The 18,939-nt window shown below is 45.6% G+C and overlaps 5 protein-coding genes across 6 annotated transcripts; 3 read left to right on the top strand and 2 right to left on the bottom strand.

Annotated features, from left to right (window-relative positions):
• Positions 1-46: 46 nt before the first annotated feature.
• LOC128303647 (COP9 signalosome complex subunit 4) lies at positions 47-1,635 on the bottom strand. The gene is made up of 4 exons (XM_053040684.1): positions 1,411-1,635; positions 1,081-1,336; positions 339-1,015; positions 47-262 (listed from the first exon to the last, which is right to left on the bottom strand). Exons 1-4 carry the CDS (start codon positions 1,571-1,573, stop codon positions 129-131), a joined length of 1,230 nt encoding a protein of 409 aa, XP_052896644.1. The 5' UTR covers positions 1,574-1,635; the 3' UTR covers positions 47-128.
• A 224-nt stretch (positions 1,636-1,859) lies between these two features.
• Positions 1,860-6,135, bottom strand: LOC128305526 (voltage-dependent anion-selective channel-like). 2 transcript variants are annotated; one of them, XM_053043016.1, is made up of 5 exons: positions 6,005-6,135; positions 3,613-3,932; positions 3,247-3,474; positions 2,962-3,170; positions 1,860-2,883 (listed from the first exon to the last, which is right to left on the bottom strand). In XM_053043016.1, exons 2-5 carry the CDS (start codon positions 3,930-3,932, stop codon positions 2,792-2,794), a joined length of 849 nt encoding a protein of 282 aa, XP_052898976.1. In that variant the 5' UTR covers positions 6,005-6,135; the 3' UTR covers positions 1,860-2,791. The 2 variants fall into 2 exon arrangements, with proteins under 2 accessions (XP_052898976.1, XP_052898975.1); XM_053043015.1 differs by having other exon boundaries at positions 3,247-3,932.
• A 467-nt stretch (positions 6,136-6,602) lies between these two features.
• Positions 6,603-7,904, top strand: LOC128302619 (uncharacterized). Its single transcript, XM_053039484.1, has 3 exons — positions 6,603-7,437; positions 7,509-7,744; positions 7,812-7,904. Exons 1-3 carry the CDS (start codon positions 6,603-6,605, stop codon positions 7,902-7,904), a joined length of 1,164 nt encoding a protein of 387 aa, XP_052895444.1.
• Positions 7,905-8,151: 247 nt separating this feature from the next.
• Positions 8,152-9,944, top strand: LOC128303598 (caspase-like). Its single transcript, XM_053040597.1, has 3 exons — positions 8,152-8,376; positions 8,565-8,907; positions 8,977-9,944. The coding sequence occupies exons 1-3, from the start codon at positions 8,374-8,376 to the stop codon at positions 9,498-9,500; spliced, it is 870 nt and encodes a 289-aa protein (XP_052896557.1). The 5' UTR covers positions 8,152-8,373; the 3' UTR covers positions 9,501-9,944.
• A 1,306-nt stretch (positions 9,945-11,250) lies between these two features.
• On the top strand, positions 11,251-17,956 carry LOC128301341 (uncharacterized). The gene is made up of 5 exons (XM_053037769.1): positions 11,251-11,481; positions 15,244-15,613; positions 15,678-15,793; positions 15,860-16,378; positions 16,793-17,956. Exons 1-5 carry the CDS (start codon positions 11,251-11,253, stop codon positions 17,033-17,035), a joined length of 1,479 nt encoding a protein of 492 aa, XP_052893729.1. The 3' UTR covers positions 17,036-17,956.
• Positions 17,957-18,939: the final 983 nt, after the last annotated feature.

Genomic DNA, 18,939 nt, shown 5'->3' with positions numbered 1-18,939 from the left:
ATCAAAGTTATTACGTTCAAGAAGCAAACGATGGGTTGAAATGAATTAATGACAATATGTTTATTTAGTTGCAATTTTCAATTACATCAATATCGGTGCACTGCTTTTTTTGCCGTGTAAACACCAGTTCATGTGCACATTTCTTCCTCCATTATTTTGCTCATCCAGTCGGGTTCTGCGGCACCAATCTTCTCAATCAGTCCGTTCAGCTGATAGCACAATCCCTGAATTTGTTTGTCCCATTGTGGCAACACTTCACGAGCTAGAGAAAGAAAGAGAAAGAAAAGGATAAAATACTACACCATATGAGGATGACTGGCCATCTGGCGCTTGCTTACTTTCAAAGTGCACAACACCATCGATCTGATCGATGTAACCGTTCATACGGCCCTCGGTAATCATTTGGCTTGCGATCCGTTCGGCTTTCGGTGGTGGAATCTCGAGCAGTGCACCGAGCTCTTCGAACGTAATATTGTTGTACAGCTTGCTGGCCGACAGGAGATTGTGCTCGAACACGGCCCGATCCAGTATGGATGACCCGTCGAGCGTGCTTGCCTTCTGGTGCAGCTGTAGCAGCGCCTCAAACTCCTGCAACTCCGAACGACGAATGATGCGATCGAGATACATTTTCTCCAGTATCGAGTAGGCCGGTAAGTGTTGGCAGCGTTCATCCTTGAACAGGGTTGCCAACATGCGCGACCGTTGCTGCCCGGCAGATGCTAGTACGGTGCAGATGAGTGCCTTCTTCAGTGCCGTCATACGTTCGCCTTCGTCAACGATCGTACGGTAGGAAAGTTCATTGTATCGCTGTGCGGCTTCGATAAACTTGCGGCGATAGTCAAGAACGCGCGCATAGCACACCTTGTATAGGATCTGCAGCATTTCGTCCTTAGTGTCGGCCTGCAGAATCGAGGCACGATTGATGAAAGCTTCCGCCTGCACCGGATCTTCGTCCTCTAGATAGAGTCGCGCTATTTTCAGGTATGTTTCTAGCTTGTAGTCCAAAGGATAGGGTCTAGAAATGAAAAACAAGCATTACAGCAAACCCATTGGAGAATAATAGACAGACTGCAAGCTCACTTCTGGCCAGTTTCCAGCGGGATGCCGCCCAGTACGTTTGCTGCCTCCTTCCAGTTTTGATTACGTTCGTAAATCTGTGCCAAATGCTGCCGAATGCAAGCGACTTGCTCCTCGAACGAAATCACCCTAGGTTGCACCTTGTCCAGTGTGAAATGGGCGACAGATTTCGATATATCATCGGGCAGCTTGGTAAGGTGGGTGCTAACGTCGGATAGTAGCTGGCGCGAAATAACCAAACTGACATGCTCGTTCAGAACTAACCGGGTGAAAAGCACATCAAACCGGTAAAATCATATAGCCAGGAACAGAGAAAAAGGGCTTCCTACTTACTAGCCTCGATGAACAGTTTCAAAGTATCGATCAGCTCGCTGCCGGTGTTGAGCAAACTCTGATCCAACAACGAACGGTATTTATCCACCTGCTCCTTATGTATGCCAGACGAATTGGTCAGTGCCACCAGCTGGGTGCGAAGTGCATTTACCGAAATGGCCATTATTTTCCGTCTCTAAACTTTTACAGCACTCCAGCGATTTTGTTGTATGCCGTACAGGAAGAAAACAATGGTTTTGTTTGGTTGGTGTTGCACACTTGTCGCATCTGTCAAAACACTGCGCATCCCTTTGGAAACAGCGAACATAACGACGTAAGCTCAGCGGAAGGATAATTTTAAATTCAAATAGTTCGTTAAAGTCCCCCAAATGATGTTCCGTATGAAGCGGCTGGGTTTATGCACTTATTATATTCAACGCATTTAACACACAATTGAGTGAAGACTTCCATTCCATACATGCAACTATTTATTCATTCAATATATCCAAAATTTCCAAGTTCGGGCCGATTTCCTTTGCTACAGAAAATATATCCCTTCCGGAGAAATATCAAGCGGAGCGACAAGGATTGGCAATACATTAAAGCTGAGGAACCATGCCATACATTGAATGTGAAATAGAGGTTTAGCTGTAGCCCGCATTTATTCCACACTATCCTCTCGGTCGTTAATCGACGTTTATTGGCTAGTCTAAACACTAAATTACTTTATTCTTATACTTTGAGTGTCTATTTCGGCAGCTTTGTTAGTGATGATACGTTCTTCAGCTGACTGTGCATTGTGGTGTGTGTAATGTGCCTTTTTTCATCCCGGTCTTGTTTGTGAATTGAGAGCCTTCGGTATCTTCCGGGCAAAGTACGTGCATTATAGGGATGAAAACATGAAAACTATAGGCAATTTTCTTTGTTTTCCTATGGGAGTCTTGGTAGATTTTTCGAATTGTTTTCCGCGCAATGCCGGGAGATGAGATGCGCATGGCCATCTCTAATCGCATTGAACCAACGCATCCTGATAGCATTTCTCCTTGGAAGGAAGGTATTTCGAGCCTCCTTTCGTTGCCGATAGCTGCTGCTGCTGCTTGATGCTGTTTTCGATGGTGCCATTCTCTTAAATAATGTGTGTTCCTTTTTCTGTGAGTGTATTGTATAGGATTGGATGTCCAGCGGTTCTCAATTTATTTAAACTGTAGCATTAGTAGTAGATATATGTGGTAAGGATTCCCTCGATCGTTTAATATTTCTTAAAACACTTTGCAAACTACACCCACTGCAGCCCCACATTCAATTGTATCCGCAACACCTGGTTTTACGCACGGGGCTTTAGAGGGGGTGGAAAAGGGCGCAAGAACACAAAAACGGCACACACATAAGCGCGCGCGCTCGCTTAAGCCTCCAGCTCTAGAGCAACGCCAATCTTGTGGCCGCCAGCGTTGAAGTTCTTGCCATCAACGAGCGTGGACAATGTCAGAGTAATACCTGCGGGAACAGAAAAAGAGTTCAGGTTAGGAGTTTCACGAGAGAGCGTTATTATCGTCAGGAGAGCAGAACACTTACCATCACGGAGCTTCTGCTGGTAGCCGAGACCGATCTGGCTCTGGTTGTTGACCTTAGCACGGACGCAGGCATCCTTGTCCAAGTCGTACTTGGCAGCCATGCCAAACTTCGTGGCATTCGAGCCCGAGGCCCAGGACAGCTGAACGGCCGTTTCCAAACGATCGTTGCATCGCTGATAGATCAGACCACCGAACTCACGGCCATCGTTACTGTTAAATAGGGACAGAAAAGTGGATAGTTAAGAACGATCTCTTTTTAAGCTCTTCCAAAGATCCATTAACTTACACGTTGGTGTGCAGAACAAAGTCTCCGGCCGAGTAGCCGAGAGCGAAGTTGTTAGCGGTGATTTTCGACTTCTGAGAGTCAAATGCAACCTGGTAACCGGCCAACCAGCCCTGGTAGTTAGCGACACCGGACGCATTGACCAACGGTCCGCTCAGGTCAACGTTGAAGTCGGCATCGACACGAACACGGTCATGCGAATAGGCAGTCTTGAAGCGACCGGTTTTGCTTCTGTAGGACAAAGTGAAAAAGTTAGAACCACTACTACTACTGTTCCGGGGATGATGTTCCACAGCGTATTTCGGTGGCTTGTGCCTTGTGTATTTGTAAGACAAGGTGTAACTGTATGATCGTAGTCGCGGCACGTACCCGGTATGCGGCACAAACATGCCATCGAACGAAACCTTCAGACCCTTGACCAGCTGGTTCTCGACCGACACCTCCGACGTGAGCGTGTTGTCTGTGTTCCATTTCTCCGAGAAGTTCAGCCCGTATTCCTTCACTTTGTACTTGGTTTCCAACGAACCGAACACCTTGCCGGTGTCCTGGTTCGAGTGGCCAGCCGTGCTGAACTCCACGCCCGAGTTGGTCTTGGTCTTCACATCCAGCTTCCACAGACCGAAGTGGTAACCTTTGTTGAAGACATCGCGGGCCTGTTTGCCGAGATCGGAGTACGATGGTGGGGCCATCTATGGGGAAGGGACACAGTACAACGAAAGACGTTAGAAATTTCCAAATGTTGATCGTCGCTTGTTGCCGAAGCATTGAATATCAGCATCGGTCTGCAACACGTGCACGGCCATCTATAGCAGACGCAAACGATTCGAGATCGTTTTGTTGTGTGTTGTTGATGGCGGCGTGCCTTAGAATTATATTTAGAATTAGTTTTCTCTGGCTTCTTTTTCCGCGCTTGCATCGATACAAAGCGAAAAAAGAGCGCTGCACAGATGCCGGTAGGTGATTAGAGAGCTGCTGGCGATGCTGTTGTTATTGACATCTAATCAAGTTAGCCTCGCTTCTGCATTGCTCAGCTTGCCCTCGCGCTAGAACAGATCAATCTTCACCGTTGCCGGGGAGATGGCTACTGTGATGAATATTATTACACAGAGCGTACAATGAACCTGCAGTACATTTGCTCCTTCAGTATTCAAATAGATAAAGCGTGTATAAATCTACCCAACACACGTTATATCACCTAACAAGCAGTGAAAGAAAATAACCCCATTATACAATCCCTGTTTCCTTGCAGAGATTGCAGAATCGCTATCGGTTGTTGTTTACCGACCTTGCTCTTAAAATCGTCATTCAATATTTGTTTTATCAACGTCGTTTATATCAAAAGGAAGATCATTGCCAATCCTCCATCGCTCTGGCATTGTGTGCGCGCTTGGGGACACGGTCACAACAACTCACCGGATTTGGTGACGTAACCGAGACGAGCTCGCTTAAAGCGCGTGGTCCGGGTCTGTCACTAAGGTAGGCAGACGATGGGTATGTATCTCCTCACTGGTTTGCTCTTTCTGTCCTGTGGAATCTCTTCCGCAGTATAACCCAGCACGCATCGTGTAGTTGCTCATTGCTCTCTTCCACTAAAGCCGGCACTTTTTTATCGTATGATGAAAATATCTTATCACACCCTATCGCTATATTGCACGAGACACAAACGCATCTTACGCAGCTTTGGAAGGTGTATGATAAATTAATTAACTGTCACGGCCATTCCATCAACATCGCGTAGCACGTCCCGTGATTGTGCGGTTTCATCCCGTCCTCCTCCTTTAGGGAGCCGCACGGAAAAGTAATCTATTTGCGCACCAAAACCATGTACCGACGAGGCGTGTACTTGCGCTGGCCAATTTCATTCTAAACGCTTACATAAGTCTATTTTTCGAACGCTGCTTCGGGAATAGGGCATCACTACTAGGTATTTTTGCTGTCCAGCGTTCCGTACTGGACCACATATTCCACACGATAGGTGCGTACAGTTCACGATAAATTGAAAATGCCATGGAATCGACCATGGAAAAGCAAGCCCTGAAACAATGTCGACTAAAACAATCCTCATCTAATTGGTAACATGCGTGGATAACCACATATAAGAATGATTTGGATAAAAAGTTCCAATATCTTTGGCAGTAGCGGGATATTTCCGATAAAGTATTGCAAACGTTGTGAAAACGACTGCTGCTTCGTACACTTGAAATCAGCCATATTGATTTTTTGGTATTTTCCTTTAGTTTCTTTTCATAGCCTACCAGGATACCCCGTGCTAGCTCATTACAGCGTTAGGCAAAGTGAGAAGAAAAAGAAAATGTTCCGATGGATGACCACATGGCGAGCGGCGTCCTATTGCCTAGCGTATCACAAAGCAGAAGCGCATGCATACAGCAGCCACCCGAAACAATGGATTCTTATGAAATTTATCGATTGATTATGTAATCTCAAACTGCACTGAATGCCGGCATGTGATCCTTCTTTCCATCCAAATGCGATCGTACGCCTGGTGTGCGCTTCTTCGGTCGCCACAGGCACAAAACGCAACCCTGAGAAACACTTCATGTGTCGACGAAAGCAGAACACACATTTCTAACGTTGGGTGAGGCTGGTTCATCATCATTTTCGGCTACCCCGGAAGATTATGTCGTGGCTCTCGGCGGAACTCTCTCTACACTTTTATCGACCACCCGCGGATCGGAATGGTGGCGATTTGCAGTCAAAAAATCCTAAAAAGAAGTCAACACGCTTGTTTCCCAATACTTACTTTTATGCACTGAGTGTTTTACTTCACGTTACAACACGGAAACACGAGAAAAATCGCCTTTTCTTGCACGGAAATTAGCGAAATGCCACGGAGAAATGGGCACGCACACGGGTCCGGGTCGAATTTTTTTCACGAGTGAGAAAAAAGCTAGTGATGGTCAGGACCAGCAGTTGGACCTATAGTTCCTTCAGTGCTCGCATCGCACACTGGTCGGCTGTACGTCATAATAGTTTTCTTTCTTTTCTTTCTGTGAGTGGAATATTTCAAATAACAGTTATGAACAATTATTTAAAAAAAAAAAACTTAAAACTGCTGTGCACTTCCTTTTTCGTGCTAATCACCAATTCTATTTCCAATACCAATTTAAAATTAATAATTCCTCTGTTGATTTTGTCACTTTAAAATATGAACGCATGATGGTAATTATTGTACATTTCTGTACAACGTGGTTCTGTAGAAAAGCACGTTGATGATGCATATTTAATTTCCCCCAATGAAGATAATTGCATTGCTGTTCTTCGGCGCGAATAAAGCACTAACATGATTCTTTGTAAATTAGTTTTCATAGAGACCAGCAGCTTGTAGCAACTGTTGCGCAATGGAAGCTGAACAATACTTTAGAAGTTTTTTCAACTTTTACCGACACCATCGAATCGATTCAACGGACAAACAAGCTCCATTCAAGCTAAACCCCTATCGACATAAGCTGTACATTGTGAAGTCCGTCTTGACTCTTCTGGTGTGCTTACTGTTGGGATTGTGTGGCAAATCGTTTGAAGACAACTTCATTCCCAATCAAAGCTGCATCAGCCGCATGATTAATTGGTGCTGTCTTAGCTCGACGTTGGGCACTGCGTTCGTCGTTGCTTGGGAGTCGCTGGCATCCTGTAAGGATGATGTTCAAATATGGAACACATTCCATGCCATCGAGACCGCTTTGAACGTGTGCAATCGCAATTCCAGTATCATTTTTTCCAAAAGTCAACGGCTTTACAAAGTGATTTTTTACACACTAATTGTGCTACTGAGCGCGATTGCAGTAATTTTACTGCTCCAGTACCGGCAAATGGAGAGAGCATTGATTGATTTCATCATCATCTTTGAGTTGCTAAGCACTGTGGATATGCAGAGAATCCTTCATTTATTGCTATACATTCGTATTTTAACGTGCTACCTGCATACACTGAAGGCAGACATTCGGATTGCTGTGCTGACCATAAACGCTGGTGTGGCTGGAACAAACCATGATCGTGAAGCTCAAGTTCGACTGAAGAAATGTTGCACGTGTTACTTTCTGTGCATGAAAGCGTTCGAACAGATACACGATCAATTCTCGTGGGGCCTATTCATGGTGTGTCTTAAGTTCAGCATCATACTATGGAACGAAATTTATTGGACTGTGTATCGGGCCATCATGGAAACATCGTTTGAATGTACGTGGCTACAGGTTAAATTTTTGCGATTGCGTTTTACATAATCTTTTCTGCGTTCTTCTTTTGTCTAGTATTCTGTCTCAACGTGGTACCTTACCATTTCGTTTTTATGAGCTTTACCTGGGCATGCGAGAGCCTGTACGCTGAGATCACGTTTTTATCACAACTGCTGTATACGGTCGATCTGAATAAGGCATCAAATTCGATCAAAATACGCGTTACGCAACTAATGCTTTTGCTGGACTATAAAGTGTTTTCCTTCTACACGTTCGGCATATTTCGAGTATCGTACAGACTTATCGTTCAGGTTTGTGGAATGCTGTTTTCCGCGTTTCCGTTGAATGCAAAGTATAATTATGTGTCTTTTATTTCAGTATGTCATCTCCGGCGTTACAAAAGTTTCGTTTATTGCACAAATAATGAAGGACTTCTACGGCGGCATGAGGTTGGATGCCAAAGACGATTGAATATACAGGCTCGAAGAATCTCTGGGAAATCTTGGAAAAGCACATGTCATCAAGTTGTCCACTCCGATTCGTCAATTTTACCCATAGTGATTGTCCCGTCCGCGCGCACTGACAGTTCAAATGCGTATTCGCGTGAAAAGTTATTTTGCGTAAATAAAAATTTGTCGAACGCATGAGTCACAAAATTTAGTTTGCACGTATTTATAAACGTATTTTACCGCTCATCATCCGTAGCGGAAAGGGTGCACAAGTTTTGTTTTATTTTTTGTGTTGTTTAAGTTTAACTGTCGACATTAATGCGTGTTTGTCGTACAACGAATAGTTTAAGCAAAACAAATCGAAAAAACCTTTATATTTCACTACGCGACAAAGACCACCGATAGCTTTTTCAGTGTTTTTAGCAGTATCAGCGGTTTACTCGCTTCAAGTCGTTCAAATAATATTATTCGATAACGTTTATCCCGGCCTTATGGTAAGTAGAATCATGATGTAGCAGCAACAACAAAAACTGAATGTCCTTTGCGCAAATGCACTTTCGGTGAACATAGCAAGTTCTTTGTTCTACGAATTGAACCCTTCCAAAGACGGTCATCAGATGCATCAGCTGATTGTGTGCTGGGTCGGTGTGATTATCATGTTTATTTATAATTTCCTTTCCAGCACGGCTTCAGCAGCATGTTTAACAAAAAGCAAGACACCAGCGATACAAGACGAATACCGCACGGTTCGGCCTCGAGCAGTACATCGCAGGCGAATGGGACAATCCGGCCAGCTTACGTCATTGAGCGGTACGCCGCGTACTATCCGATGAACCATAAACGACGAGGTTTGGCACTGGTGTTCTCGCACAACAAATACAATGTGCCGCATGTGCAGTTACCCGTACGCGAAGGCAGTGCCGTGGATTGCAAACGATTGAAAGAAACGTTAGAATTATTCCGGTTCGATGTGAAAGTTTACCCGGATTTTAAGCTGGAGGAAATTAAAGCTGTTGTAGAGAATGGTAAGTACGCTAATGAAGGTTATGTTTTACACGGATTGGTTTGTAATATTCTCTTCCAATGTCTTGTAGTTTCTGCAATGGATCACAAAGATAACGACTGCATCCTAATCGCGGTGCTGACACACGGCGATGAAGGCGATTACGTGTACGCACACGATGCTTCGTACGGTCTCTCCACCATCTGGAGTCACTTCACTGCCGACAATTGTCCATCGCTGGCGGGACGACCGAAAATTTTCATAGTACAAGCGTGCCGCGGCAACAAGCTGGACAACGGAGTCAAGGTCCAGAAGGACGGTGTCGCCCGGTACAGCATCCCGACGCATGCCGATTTCCTGTTCGCGTACGCCACCATCCCCGGCTTTATGGCCTTTCGCAACACGACGGAGGGTTCGTGGTTCGTTAACGAACTGTGCAAGGAGATGCAGGAAAACGGGCACAAGTACGATCTTGTCACACTGCTCACGTTCGTTACGCAGAAGGTAGCGTACGATCATGAATCGGTGTCCAATCTGCCGGAGTACAACATGCGCAAACAGACACCGTGCGTCGTATCCATGCTGACCCGTTTGCTGCTGTTTAACCAGGTTTAACCCCACAATTGCTTTCATGCAACCGTTTTAGTCATCCTGTTCGGTTGGTTGTATGTTAGCTGACGGGAACGTATGCCCAAGGCAGCTTTTACTAAGTTTAACCTTCTACCTCATGTGGTTTTATGTTTAATTTAATCAGGTCAAATAAGAGTTATAAGAATCCAAAGTAAGGTTACCAGTCAAATCGAAATTGACATGTTTTTTCGGTGGGGCTTCACACCAAATAGGTTTTCGTCATACGAACGTTTAAACAAAAAACAGCACCACCGATAACACCACTCTTTACGCAACATTCGGCACGAAAGTATTTGATAGAAAAAGTAAATAACAACAATCTCTAAATTATTTTTAAAATCGTGATGAAAAGGGAACACACAATAACTCAAAGTCAAAATAATTTATTCTTTAACATTTTACTACGTTCTACACTGATGGAAAGCAATAATAAAATGTGAAATTTTAATTACAATCGTGTTTATCATAATTTCACTGTATAGAGAGTAAAAAATATTCATAAATAATGAAAACATTGCACTGATGCGCTTAGACACGCTGATGCGCATAGGGTGAAATTTTCCTCCGGAAAACAACCCTTAAAACAGGTGTTCTCAATCGAGAGAGGGAGAGAGTGAAAGAATGTTACCCCTTTTGCGAATGGAATGCACAACCATTTTCAGCAAAACACAGCGTGCGTTCTCACTCGCACACGATTTGCTGTTCAAGTAGCTGCATTGCTGCTTGATTCACAGGGTTTCTCAACCAATCTCAAATCCGTACTGAACGCAAACGATTCAAAGAGAATCATGTTGTGGACTTGCTCGGGCTGTATCGTAAACGTTCTCTCGCGCCCTACAGCGGCCACATAATTTGACTCTCCTCCGGTACCCAACATGAATGCGTTCCGTTTCATTCATTCCAGTTTCGGGCACTGTACGCGGTGTGTCAGATAGACCTGCACGGGTACGCATGACGACCCGTCTGTTTTGTGGGCGACTTACACGCGTACACACAGGTACCCGAACGCAGAGAGCCCTCATCCCGGAGGGTTCCACGTATACACAGATTAAATTTAATTAGTATTCATCGGGCGCTCCATCACCGCACATCGTAGATGCGCGCTTCACCGATCGCCGTCAGGTTGGCATTTCGGGCAGCAGCAGGTTTTCTCAGGCAGACAGACACGATCACAGTGAACTGGACCCCGTTTCGTGTCGCAGTGGCAAAGCAAAGTGTGTGTGGTGAAGGTTTCTTGCCTGCGTGTGTGAAAACCCCTCGTGATCGGATCGGGATGGAAGATGGTCTGCATAAGGGATGATTTGCATCTGATTCGCTAGTACGTTGCGCTGTTGCTAGCACCGACCAAAGCATCGTCGGTCGCGTAACACTCCCGCGAGGTCCGTAACGCTGTTTGCCGTGCAGGAATTGCTGGCGTTGGCGTACATATACATGGGGCTACGTTATACGATAGATATGCGTGTTTGTTCTTCTGGTTCCCCCCAACCATCCAGCCCTCGGAATTTCTTCATCCCTTGCGGGTCCGAACCGTTGTGCCACATCGTCTAACTCAACGCACTAACCTGTGTAAAGTGCGTTTTACGTTGCGAGCGCGTGTGTATGCGTTAGTGTGTGTGTTTTGTTGGCACGCGAGAGCAAACAAAAAAAAACGGGGTGGTTTGGGGAGGGTTGAAAAATTCTACAACACCATCGAAGCAAGCCGGGAAAAGCAAGCAACAAAGGCAGTAGGCGGGAGATGGAGCAGCCTAACGGTGGCGGTGTTAATGGTGGTGTTGGTGAGCCAACCGATGACCGCAGTGCGTCACCAGCAAGAGCAACCCAGAACAACAATGCAACCGGGATGGGTCCATTGTCGTCGGGGATCAGCAATGGAATGGATACCGTAGCACCAGCAGCGACAGCAGCCACACCGAAGACAACCAACTGGGTAAAGTTCGAGGAGGACGGTGGACCGGAACCGAGCAAGGTAAGAAGCAACGGAAGGCGAGGTGAAACCATTTTTTGGGCTAAGGTTCAAAAAAACAGAGAGAAACTGACAAACTGGAGAAGCAAAAAACCCAGCAGAAGAGGAAAAGAAAACAAAAACCGAATTATAAACCGTTCCCAAGCGCATTCGGAGTTTAGGGGGTGAGAGACGAAAAAAAATGGCGATAAGCGACGAACCTCCCGAAGCAGTTTAGTGTGTGGACGCGAACGGGAACCTCGGTGGAGGTTTGACTTGTATGTGCGAAGAGAGAATTAAAGCGAGGAACGAGAGGGTACGAGACCGGTGAAAAAGGGGAGGGTGCGGGGGGATAGGGAGAAGCTTTTCCAATTGAATGGTTCCGTACCGTTCGGCGCACAATTGATTAAACAAAATTCATCACCTTATTATTCCGCCGTTTTTGCACCCAGGATGAGCAAAAGGGGAAGTGTCACCTTGCGCAGGGGAGGGGTAGAGCGTCGGAGCCATCAACCATCCCTTTCTTCGCCTTATTGTTTGTGTGGGGTGTTCACTTATGAAGCCTTTTTGCATACAGTGTGCTTCCCTTTTTTTCGCTAGAAACTCTAAACTTTGAAAACTAAATTTCACTTCCAAACTTCCAATAAATGCTCTTTAGCCTTTTACCCTACATGCACTACACCAACACAATAGATTGCTTTTCCCATACTAAACTAGGTACGCTCAAATGGAATGTTACTGCCCCGGGTTCCTGTGATCGTTAATGCTAACGTTAATGTGCAAATGAATCATTCTGTTCACAGAACAGGTTAAATATTTAAACATTTTTACGTTATTAGTGTGCAAAGATATGGACCTGCACTGTCCAAACACGTGTTCGAGTTTTCCATTCACACAGTGCCCGCGTTTGTGTGTGTGTGTTTTCGTGCGACTTAGAGTAACACAACCATGTCCGGTTTTTGTTGTGCCATCGCTGGTTGTCGCTGGTGACAGCATTCCACGGTTCTTGCTGTCATTGTCATGGCGTGGCCCATCGCACCCCAGACACGTTCCCCGCGGTCTGGACGTGCTTATAAAGCCCACCGTACTGCCCCATCGACTTGTACACATACATGTGCAAGCGCTGTCGATGTTTAGTAGGTCACCCATCGCTCACTGACAAAAACCACCCCCCTGACGCAACCCAACGGGACACACATACACACACACACAGACTCGGTGTGTGTAACGTTCGGTTCGTCGTTTTCCACAGCCTCAGGTTGTCTGTTTTTGTTTATTACAATTTAATCGCAATCACCCGGCAACCACCCCTCCCATTTGTGTCACGTGTTTTCGCGCGACTGCCTTCACATACATGCACGCATCATTGACTCCCCAGCCAAGACGAATCAATCGCAGCAATCGGCGCTATTGCACCGAAGGGAGGGAAAAAGGGCGATGCGTGCCCGTTAAGTTAGCACCTCGATTAGGAGGTGCTGTTTTTCGTACAAAAGTTCTTTCAGCAAAGGATGGATCTTTTTTACCGACGACCTTTATGACCTACTGAGATGGATCATGTTACAGTTGTTTGCTGCAAGCAAGCGCAACGTTTTTCACGGCTTATCCCACACGCTGGTCACTCGCACTCGGCCGTACATGATTGCGTGTGCATGCATGAAAGAAGACGGAGTATTGAATTTCCATGCAAACATTTTTCCACCCTCTGCGACAAGTTTGGAGAGATGATGTCACATTTCGCAAATGGTGATCTAACAGCGTTAAAAAGCTTTCGCTTGGCCAGACTCTAGACGGCTTAGCATATTAGTTCCCCCAAAACAAAACACAAAAACAAGGCGGAACTGGCGGATTTGCTTTCTATTGGCTACACATAATTTTTTTTGTGGACATTTAAAAATAGCATATGGACCCATATGGCACCTAAAGCCCAGGAGATGATTATGCTGACAACGATGTGTTACGGATTGCCTTTAGTAAGTGGAAAAGCAATTAGCGCTAATGGCCCCCTAGTTTTGGCGGTAGAGTAAATCAATTACATACATAATGATTTTGTCATTAGCTTTGCATTATTAGAACGCTTATTAGCAAATGCTCGAAGAAAGTACGACCCATTGATCGCAAGAACTCGAACAACAATAGAGAGACGGCATGTTATTACTGCACATTATGGCGTCACTTCCAAACGAGAGATAGTAACCTTTTTATCGAAGGCAAGCATGCTTATCTGTAAGCGTGGACCGTATCTACGCGTGCATTCAAATGTTCGTACACAAGCAGGATAATATTATTAAGAAATTAATAAGATTGTTAAACCACTTACACACCACTGGCCTTGAAACAATACTCCTCCTTCGGCGCACAATAGAACAATCGATGCATTCATATGTGGTTACACTTTGACACACTGAAAGATGCGTTACATTCCTTTGCTTCTGTTCAGGTTTTTTTTTGTGTACGTGTTCCAGAGTGTGAACAATTTAAAAATAAAGAAACCCCGTATGAATCAACCATCCAGGTTGTTTGGTCCATGGTGCACGTTCATCCTTTTGCAAATAGCTTCCATTTGCTCGCGAGGGAAGTCGATTGCCACCCTCTCGGTGATAGTGTTGTGGCTAATTTTGCCCTTTTTTTTGCTCCATTCCACCGGCACACCCATTGGGGGGGAGGAATAATGGAAGGAATAAGGAATGTTGCCGTGTTGCAACGTTAAATAATGCGTCTCTGGGGGGCATTTAAGTGAATTAAAATACAGGGAGTGGATGAAACGGTGTAGTGATGAGCTTTCTTTCTGGTTTGGTTTGGTTTGGTTTAAAGACGTTTTAACTAAAATCGCTAGTGAAGAGTTATATTCATATGAATAAATTTTGCTTTATTTTTAAGCTTTTTTATGTTTTGTGAGTTATTATTTTTTATGTAAGTTTCAAGGTTCTGGTACTTCCTTATTATTGGCACAACAACCTGAAGAGGTCTAGGTTTGCCATTTCTAGTTTTCAGTGACTCTATTTACCCGCAGCTGGATAGTCAGTCCTGCGCACGGGGGATTGATCCGGATGGGATTATGGTCAGGTGTGTTCGTGTGAAGACCGGCGCCGGTACCATCATGCCACCTGGCCGCTCCAAACCAAAGCCGCCGGGTGGTTCTAGTACTAGACTTAGGTAGAATTTATCAGTTACGTACATGCTTATTATTTAAAACTGATACTACGGCTTTGTGGTCTTGATGTTTTGCAGGAAATCCTCAACAATAGAGTTGTGATTAATGAAATTTTTGTGATGAAATATTCTGTTCAGGTTTATTTGAATCACTGGTCGACTCTCATGGTCTCCCAGCGTTCCCACAAACTGTGTGCCATCCGGTGTCATTCTAATGACATGCCCACCGTCAATTCGCTGTACACATTGCCTAATTGTGTTAGGTGATTCTGCTCTGAAGATTCATGAATCTTTCGGGAGTCGATTCCTGATTTGAATGACTCCTTACTAAGATTCACATGAATGACTCTTCGCAAAAGATTAATTAAGCACAATACTATTGTCCAGCATGGTCCTTCCATATAAACGGGGTGTTTGTCATTTTTGTCATTTTTTGAGTTGTATTTTTGAACAAAATCCATGTCTCAAAGGACTTACTACGGGTTTGTTACTACCAGAACTTCAGGCCTTTGTACATTGCAGATTAAACCAACGCGCGACAGGTGTTTCTCAGACTGTAGAAAGATCAGTTGGCTTAATATGGTTGTATCTATATCTATTAACTTAAAATGTAATTTCCTTTATCTTTAATTTTAGTCCCCATCACCATCACTGCCACCTCCACCGTTGGCCGCCTCCGGTAAGCATCCGTTGGCGGCGGGTAGCAACCGGCAGTCGGTGGCAACATCACCGGATACGGCACCAGCGGCCGTACTACCAACCGAAACGGTGCATGTACATCTGGACACACGAACACCTAGCACACCAAAGCAAACCCAACCACCACCATCACATGGACCCGGCAAACCGACGCCCAGCACCGGTTCCGGCACGGTACCGAGTGGAGTCAACAAAACATCACAACCGGCCGTCATAGACATCCCGAAGCAATCGGTAAACGTGGTGCAACCGATCCAGTCGATGCGTACGATCGAACTTTCGACCGGCCGTGTACGGGAAGGTTTCGGTAGGTGGCCATGTCGAGGAGTACTCGTCACACAGTTTGATTGATTCCATGTGTTTCTTTTTAGCAAACGGAGATGTAATCGTTACCTTACTACCTACCAACACTCGGTGGCCGTGGATCACACCGGCCGTATTTCGTCCTGAGCTCGTCCCGGAAGAGCTGATGGCGCAAGGTTTGACGGTAAGAAAGATTGCGTGATGAACCGTGCAAAGGTTTTTGAACGACTTCCCAACTGATCTTCATCAGCTCACGGTGGAGGAGTACGTGCACGCAATGGAAACGCTGGTGAACGACTACCGGTTCACGCTGTACAACATCTGCTACAAACGCGTGCTGGTCGTCTGGATTCTGTTCGCTTTCATCGTCCTGATTGGGTTGCTGTTTTCCGGCTTCTACGGCATTACGCTGCTCTCGCTCGGCGTTGCCTGGCTGTTCCTGAATGCGGCCGCCATTTTCCTGTGCATGTGGGTCAAATTGAAGCTGGCGCGGGGCCTCGAACGGTGTATGGCGCGCGTGAATAAGCAGCTAATACGACACAAAATTTTGCTCGCACTGGACGACCGTGGCCACATCTCCTGCCACAAGGTGAACCTCTGCTTTCTGTACTTCGAGCCGTCGCAGTGCATCAGCTATCTGAACGAGTTCATTGAGCGGAGCGAACAGAACGGTAACACGATCGAACCCGGCTGGGAAAGCCGGCTGGACGTCACGACGAATGATATCGTTATACAGGGCGCGAACACAACGCGACTGTCCCGGAAGCAGGTAGGTTGTTTGTTGTACATGTGTTTCGAGTGTGCGTTGGGAGCGTGAATTGCGTGGATTGGTAGCGTTGATATCTATTCTATTCGGGAGATGGACGAAGGAGCGCATCTTGCGATCTTCGGTCCATCTTTTCTTCCGTTTGCTTCTTTACGAGAAAGTTTGCTTTAAGGGGTAGAACTATTACTATTGCAAATATTTGCAATTCAATTTTTAGTGTGTAAAGTTATCTTCATTTACTTTGAGTTTATGTGCGACTTGGTTCCTTGTTTTGTTGTCACACTATTCCAAAATGTGTGCCTTATTGTCACTCTACGTTATTACTACAACGATAAGTGGACCAGAATTTTCAAAAAATAACATCCTTACAACCTCCAAACACTTCCGATATCACTAACGGTCGCACAACTCGTTCAGGGACGTGCGGAAGGCATCTTTCTGCGATATCTACAGCGCTGGGGTAAGGATTATCTGCGCCGGCGGCTAGACTGGACGATCGAGGAGAATACGCTCGTGTCCGCACCGCGCCATCTGCCGACGGCCTACTGTCCCTGCCAGTACGCGGAGGAGGTGATGCTGCAGAAGAAACCGAAGGAAGATCCACGGCTGTGCTGTGCCACGATTCGGGTCCATCTTGCCCGCATCGGATTCCATTTCTGACTGTGCCGACGAAATTCACAACCCATCGCATCATGCCAGCCAATTTGTGCCTAAGAATGTGCTCGAAAGTTTTCCGATTTTCAAAGTTTTAGGAACGGGAGGGAACCAGCAGAGAGAATAGAGCTAGTGTTAGAGAAGCCAACAGATCATTATTGCGGTTTCGTCCTTCTTTTCCGGGTCCGGGATGCAGTAATTAAGCTTTTTGCAAACTAGTACAAACCTGCAATCTCTCAACCAGAAACGACTGTTAGACCTCAGAGTGCCTTTAGCTTTGTTTCTTGAGGGGGAGCCATAATAGGTGGAATGCTGGTAGTACTGGTAGTCGATGGAGAGGGAGCCTTTTCTAAACATTTTCTTCAAACTTGGAGTCGGTGTCGGAGAACAATCACGTTGACGCTCCACACGCTGTATAGTGCCTCGATTGGGCATACGTTTTAAACTGGTGGCGGGATGCATTAGAATAAGTGTGGAAGCGTTTTAGTTATTATTAGAATTTTAGTGTACACTGATGCTTGCCGGAGGTTCCGTAGCGCGCGTTCACACGTCGGTATCGCACTCAGCTGGATTGGAGTTCTTCTGTTAGTTGTCGTTCCTCGGTATAAACTGCTCCCAAACGAAAGTGTATTACTAACTAATCACACCATTCGGAACACTATTTCCCTGTGCCCTGTTTCTACCACTGTCACCTCCGCTAACTGCCCACACTGTTCGGCTGCTGTCTGCCGTTGTTTTGGCCCGCCTGTCTTCATCGTGTATCTCCCAACCAAACTCCCATTGCAGGAACGAGGAATGCTGCTGCTACTGCGTTACGCGTCCCGGTGGGGTAACGAGGCAATGCGTGGCCTTATCGATGTCACGCCAAACGATCCGGCCCGGCACTGCCGGCAGTACCAGTGCCCCTGCCAGTACGTTGAGTACCACTTGAAGTGCAAACCGCGAGGCAAGTTACGCATTTTTTATCTCTTCTATTGGCTAACGGCTTCCGAACGGTACGGTTAACCCTTCGGGGAGCTGATGCTGCTGCTAATATTCTCTACCTTCCATATTTCCTCGCGCTCTAATGCGGTAGCTTAGATGGTGTAACTTTTGGCCCCTGTTAACTAACATGCTGACAATAATGGTGTACTACTAACTCTTGACCCTTGGATGGAAAGCATCCGCATTTCCGTATGCATACTAATACAGACTCCACTGTTGTTTCACTTCCAAGTAGTGCTACCAGTGAGTAACGATAACACAAGATGCGCTTAGACATCCTAGGACTCCCGCAAGACAAATCTACAGTTAGATCCACCTATCTGAGTACTTAATTTTTGTTGAAGAGTCCACGTTTTATTTAGTCATAGAAAAATGAGAGTGTATGCTAGGCTAGGAGGTAACCCCATTCCCTATCTCTTTGCAAAGTGTTATTTAGTGAAGATGCAACAGTTCAAGTCCGTCCAAATGCAGCCGAAACAATATCGCTTGCCAATTTGTTTGTTTGATATCCCGAATCAAAGTCTCTCCTGTTGCACGTACACAAGACAGTTGTAAATTCAATCGATAAAAGGGACCAAGTGCAGTGATAGTTGAGAAGCTTCGTTGTTGATAGTTCAGATAGTTTAGTGTGCAGAATTGTTTTGGTTTGGCCACCCGAAACCCGGGAAGTAGACATTTGTAATCTCCAATTTTAACGTACACGGGGCGTTGCTCAGAACATTATTTTCAATAAACCCCTTTGTACTGTGTTATCAGGCGGTCTGAGTAAACTCGAATATTCCTAGGCAATTTCAGACAAATTGGGTTTATTTTTATCAATATCTTCGGTGTCACGTTTAATGAGAACGAGTTAAAAGCGATCATCCGAAACGTTCTCCGGGTATTGCAAAACACAGTGGTGCGATTATATTTAATGCCTCTCACTA

The sequence above is a fragment of the Anopheles moucheti genome, chromosome 3, assembly GCF_943734755.1.
Source record: "Anopheles moucheti chromosome 3, idAnoMoucSN_F20_07, whole genome shotgun sequence".
Lineage (NCBI taxonomy): Eukaryota > Metazoa > Arthropoda > Insecta > Diptera > Culicidae > Anopheles > Anopheles moucheti.
Note: the sequence above shows the minus strand (reverse complement) of the source record. Positions and strands in the feature narration are given on the sequence as shown.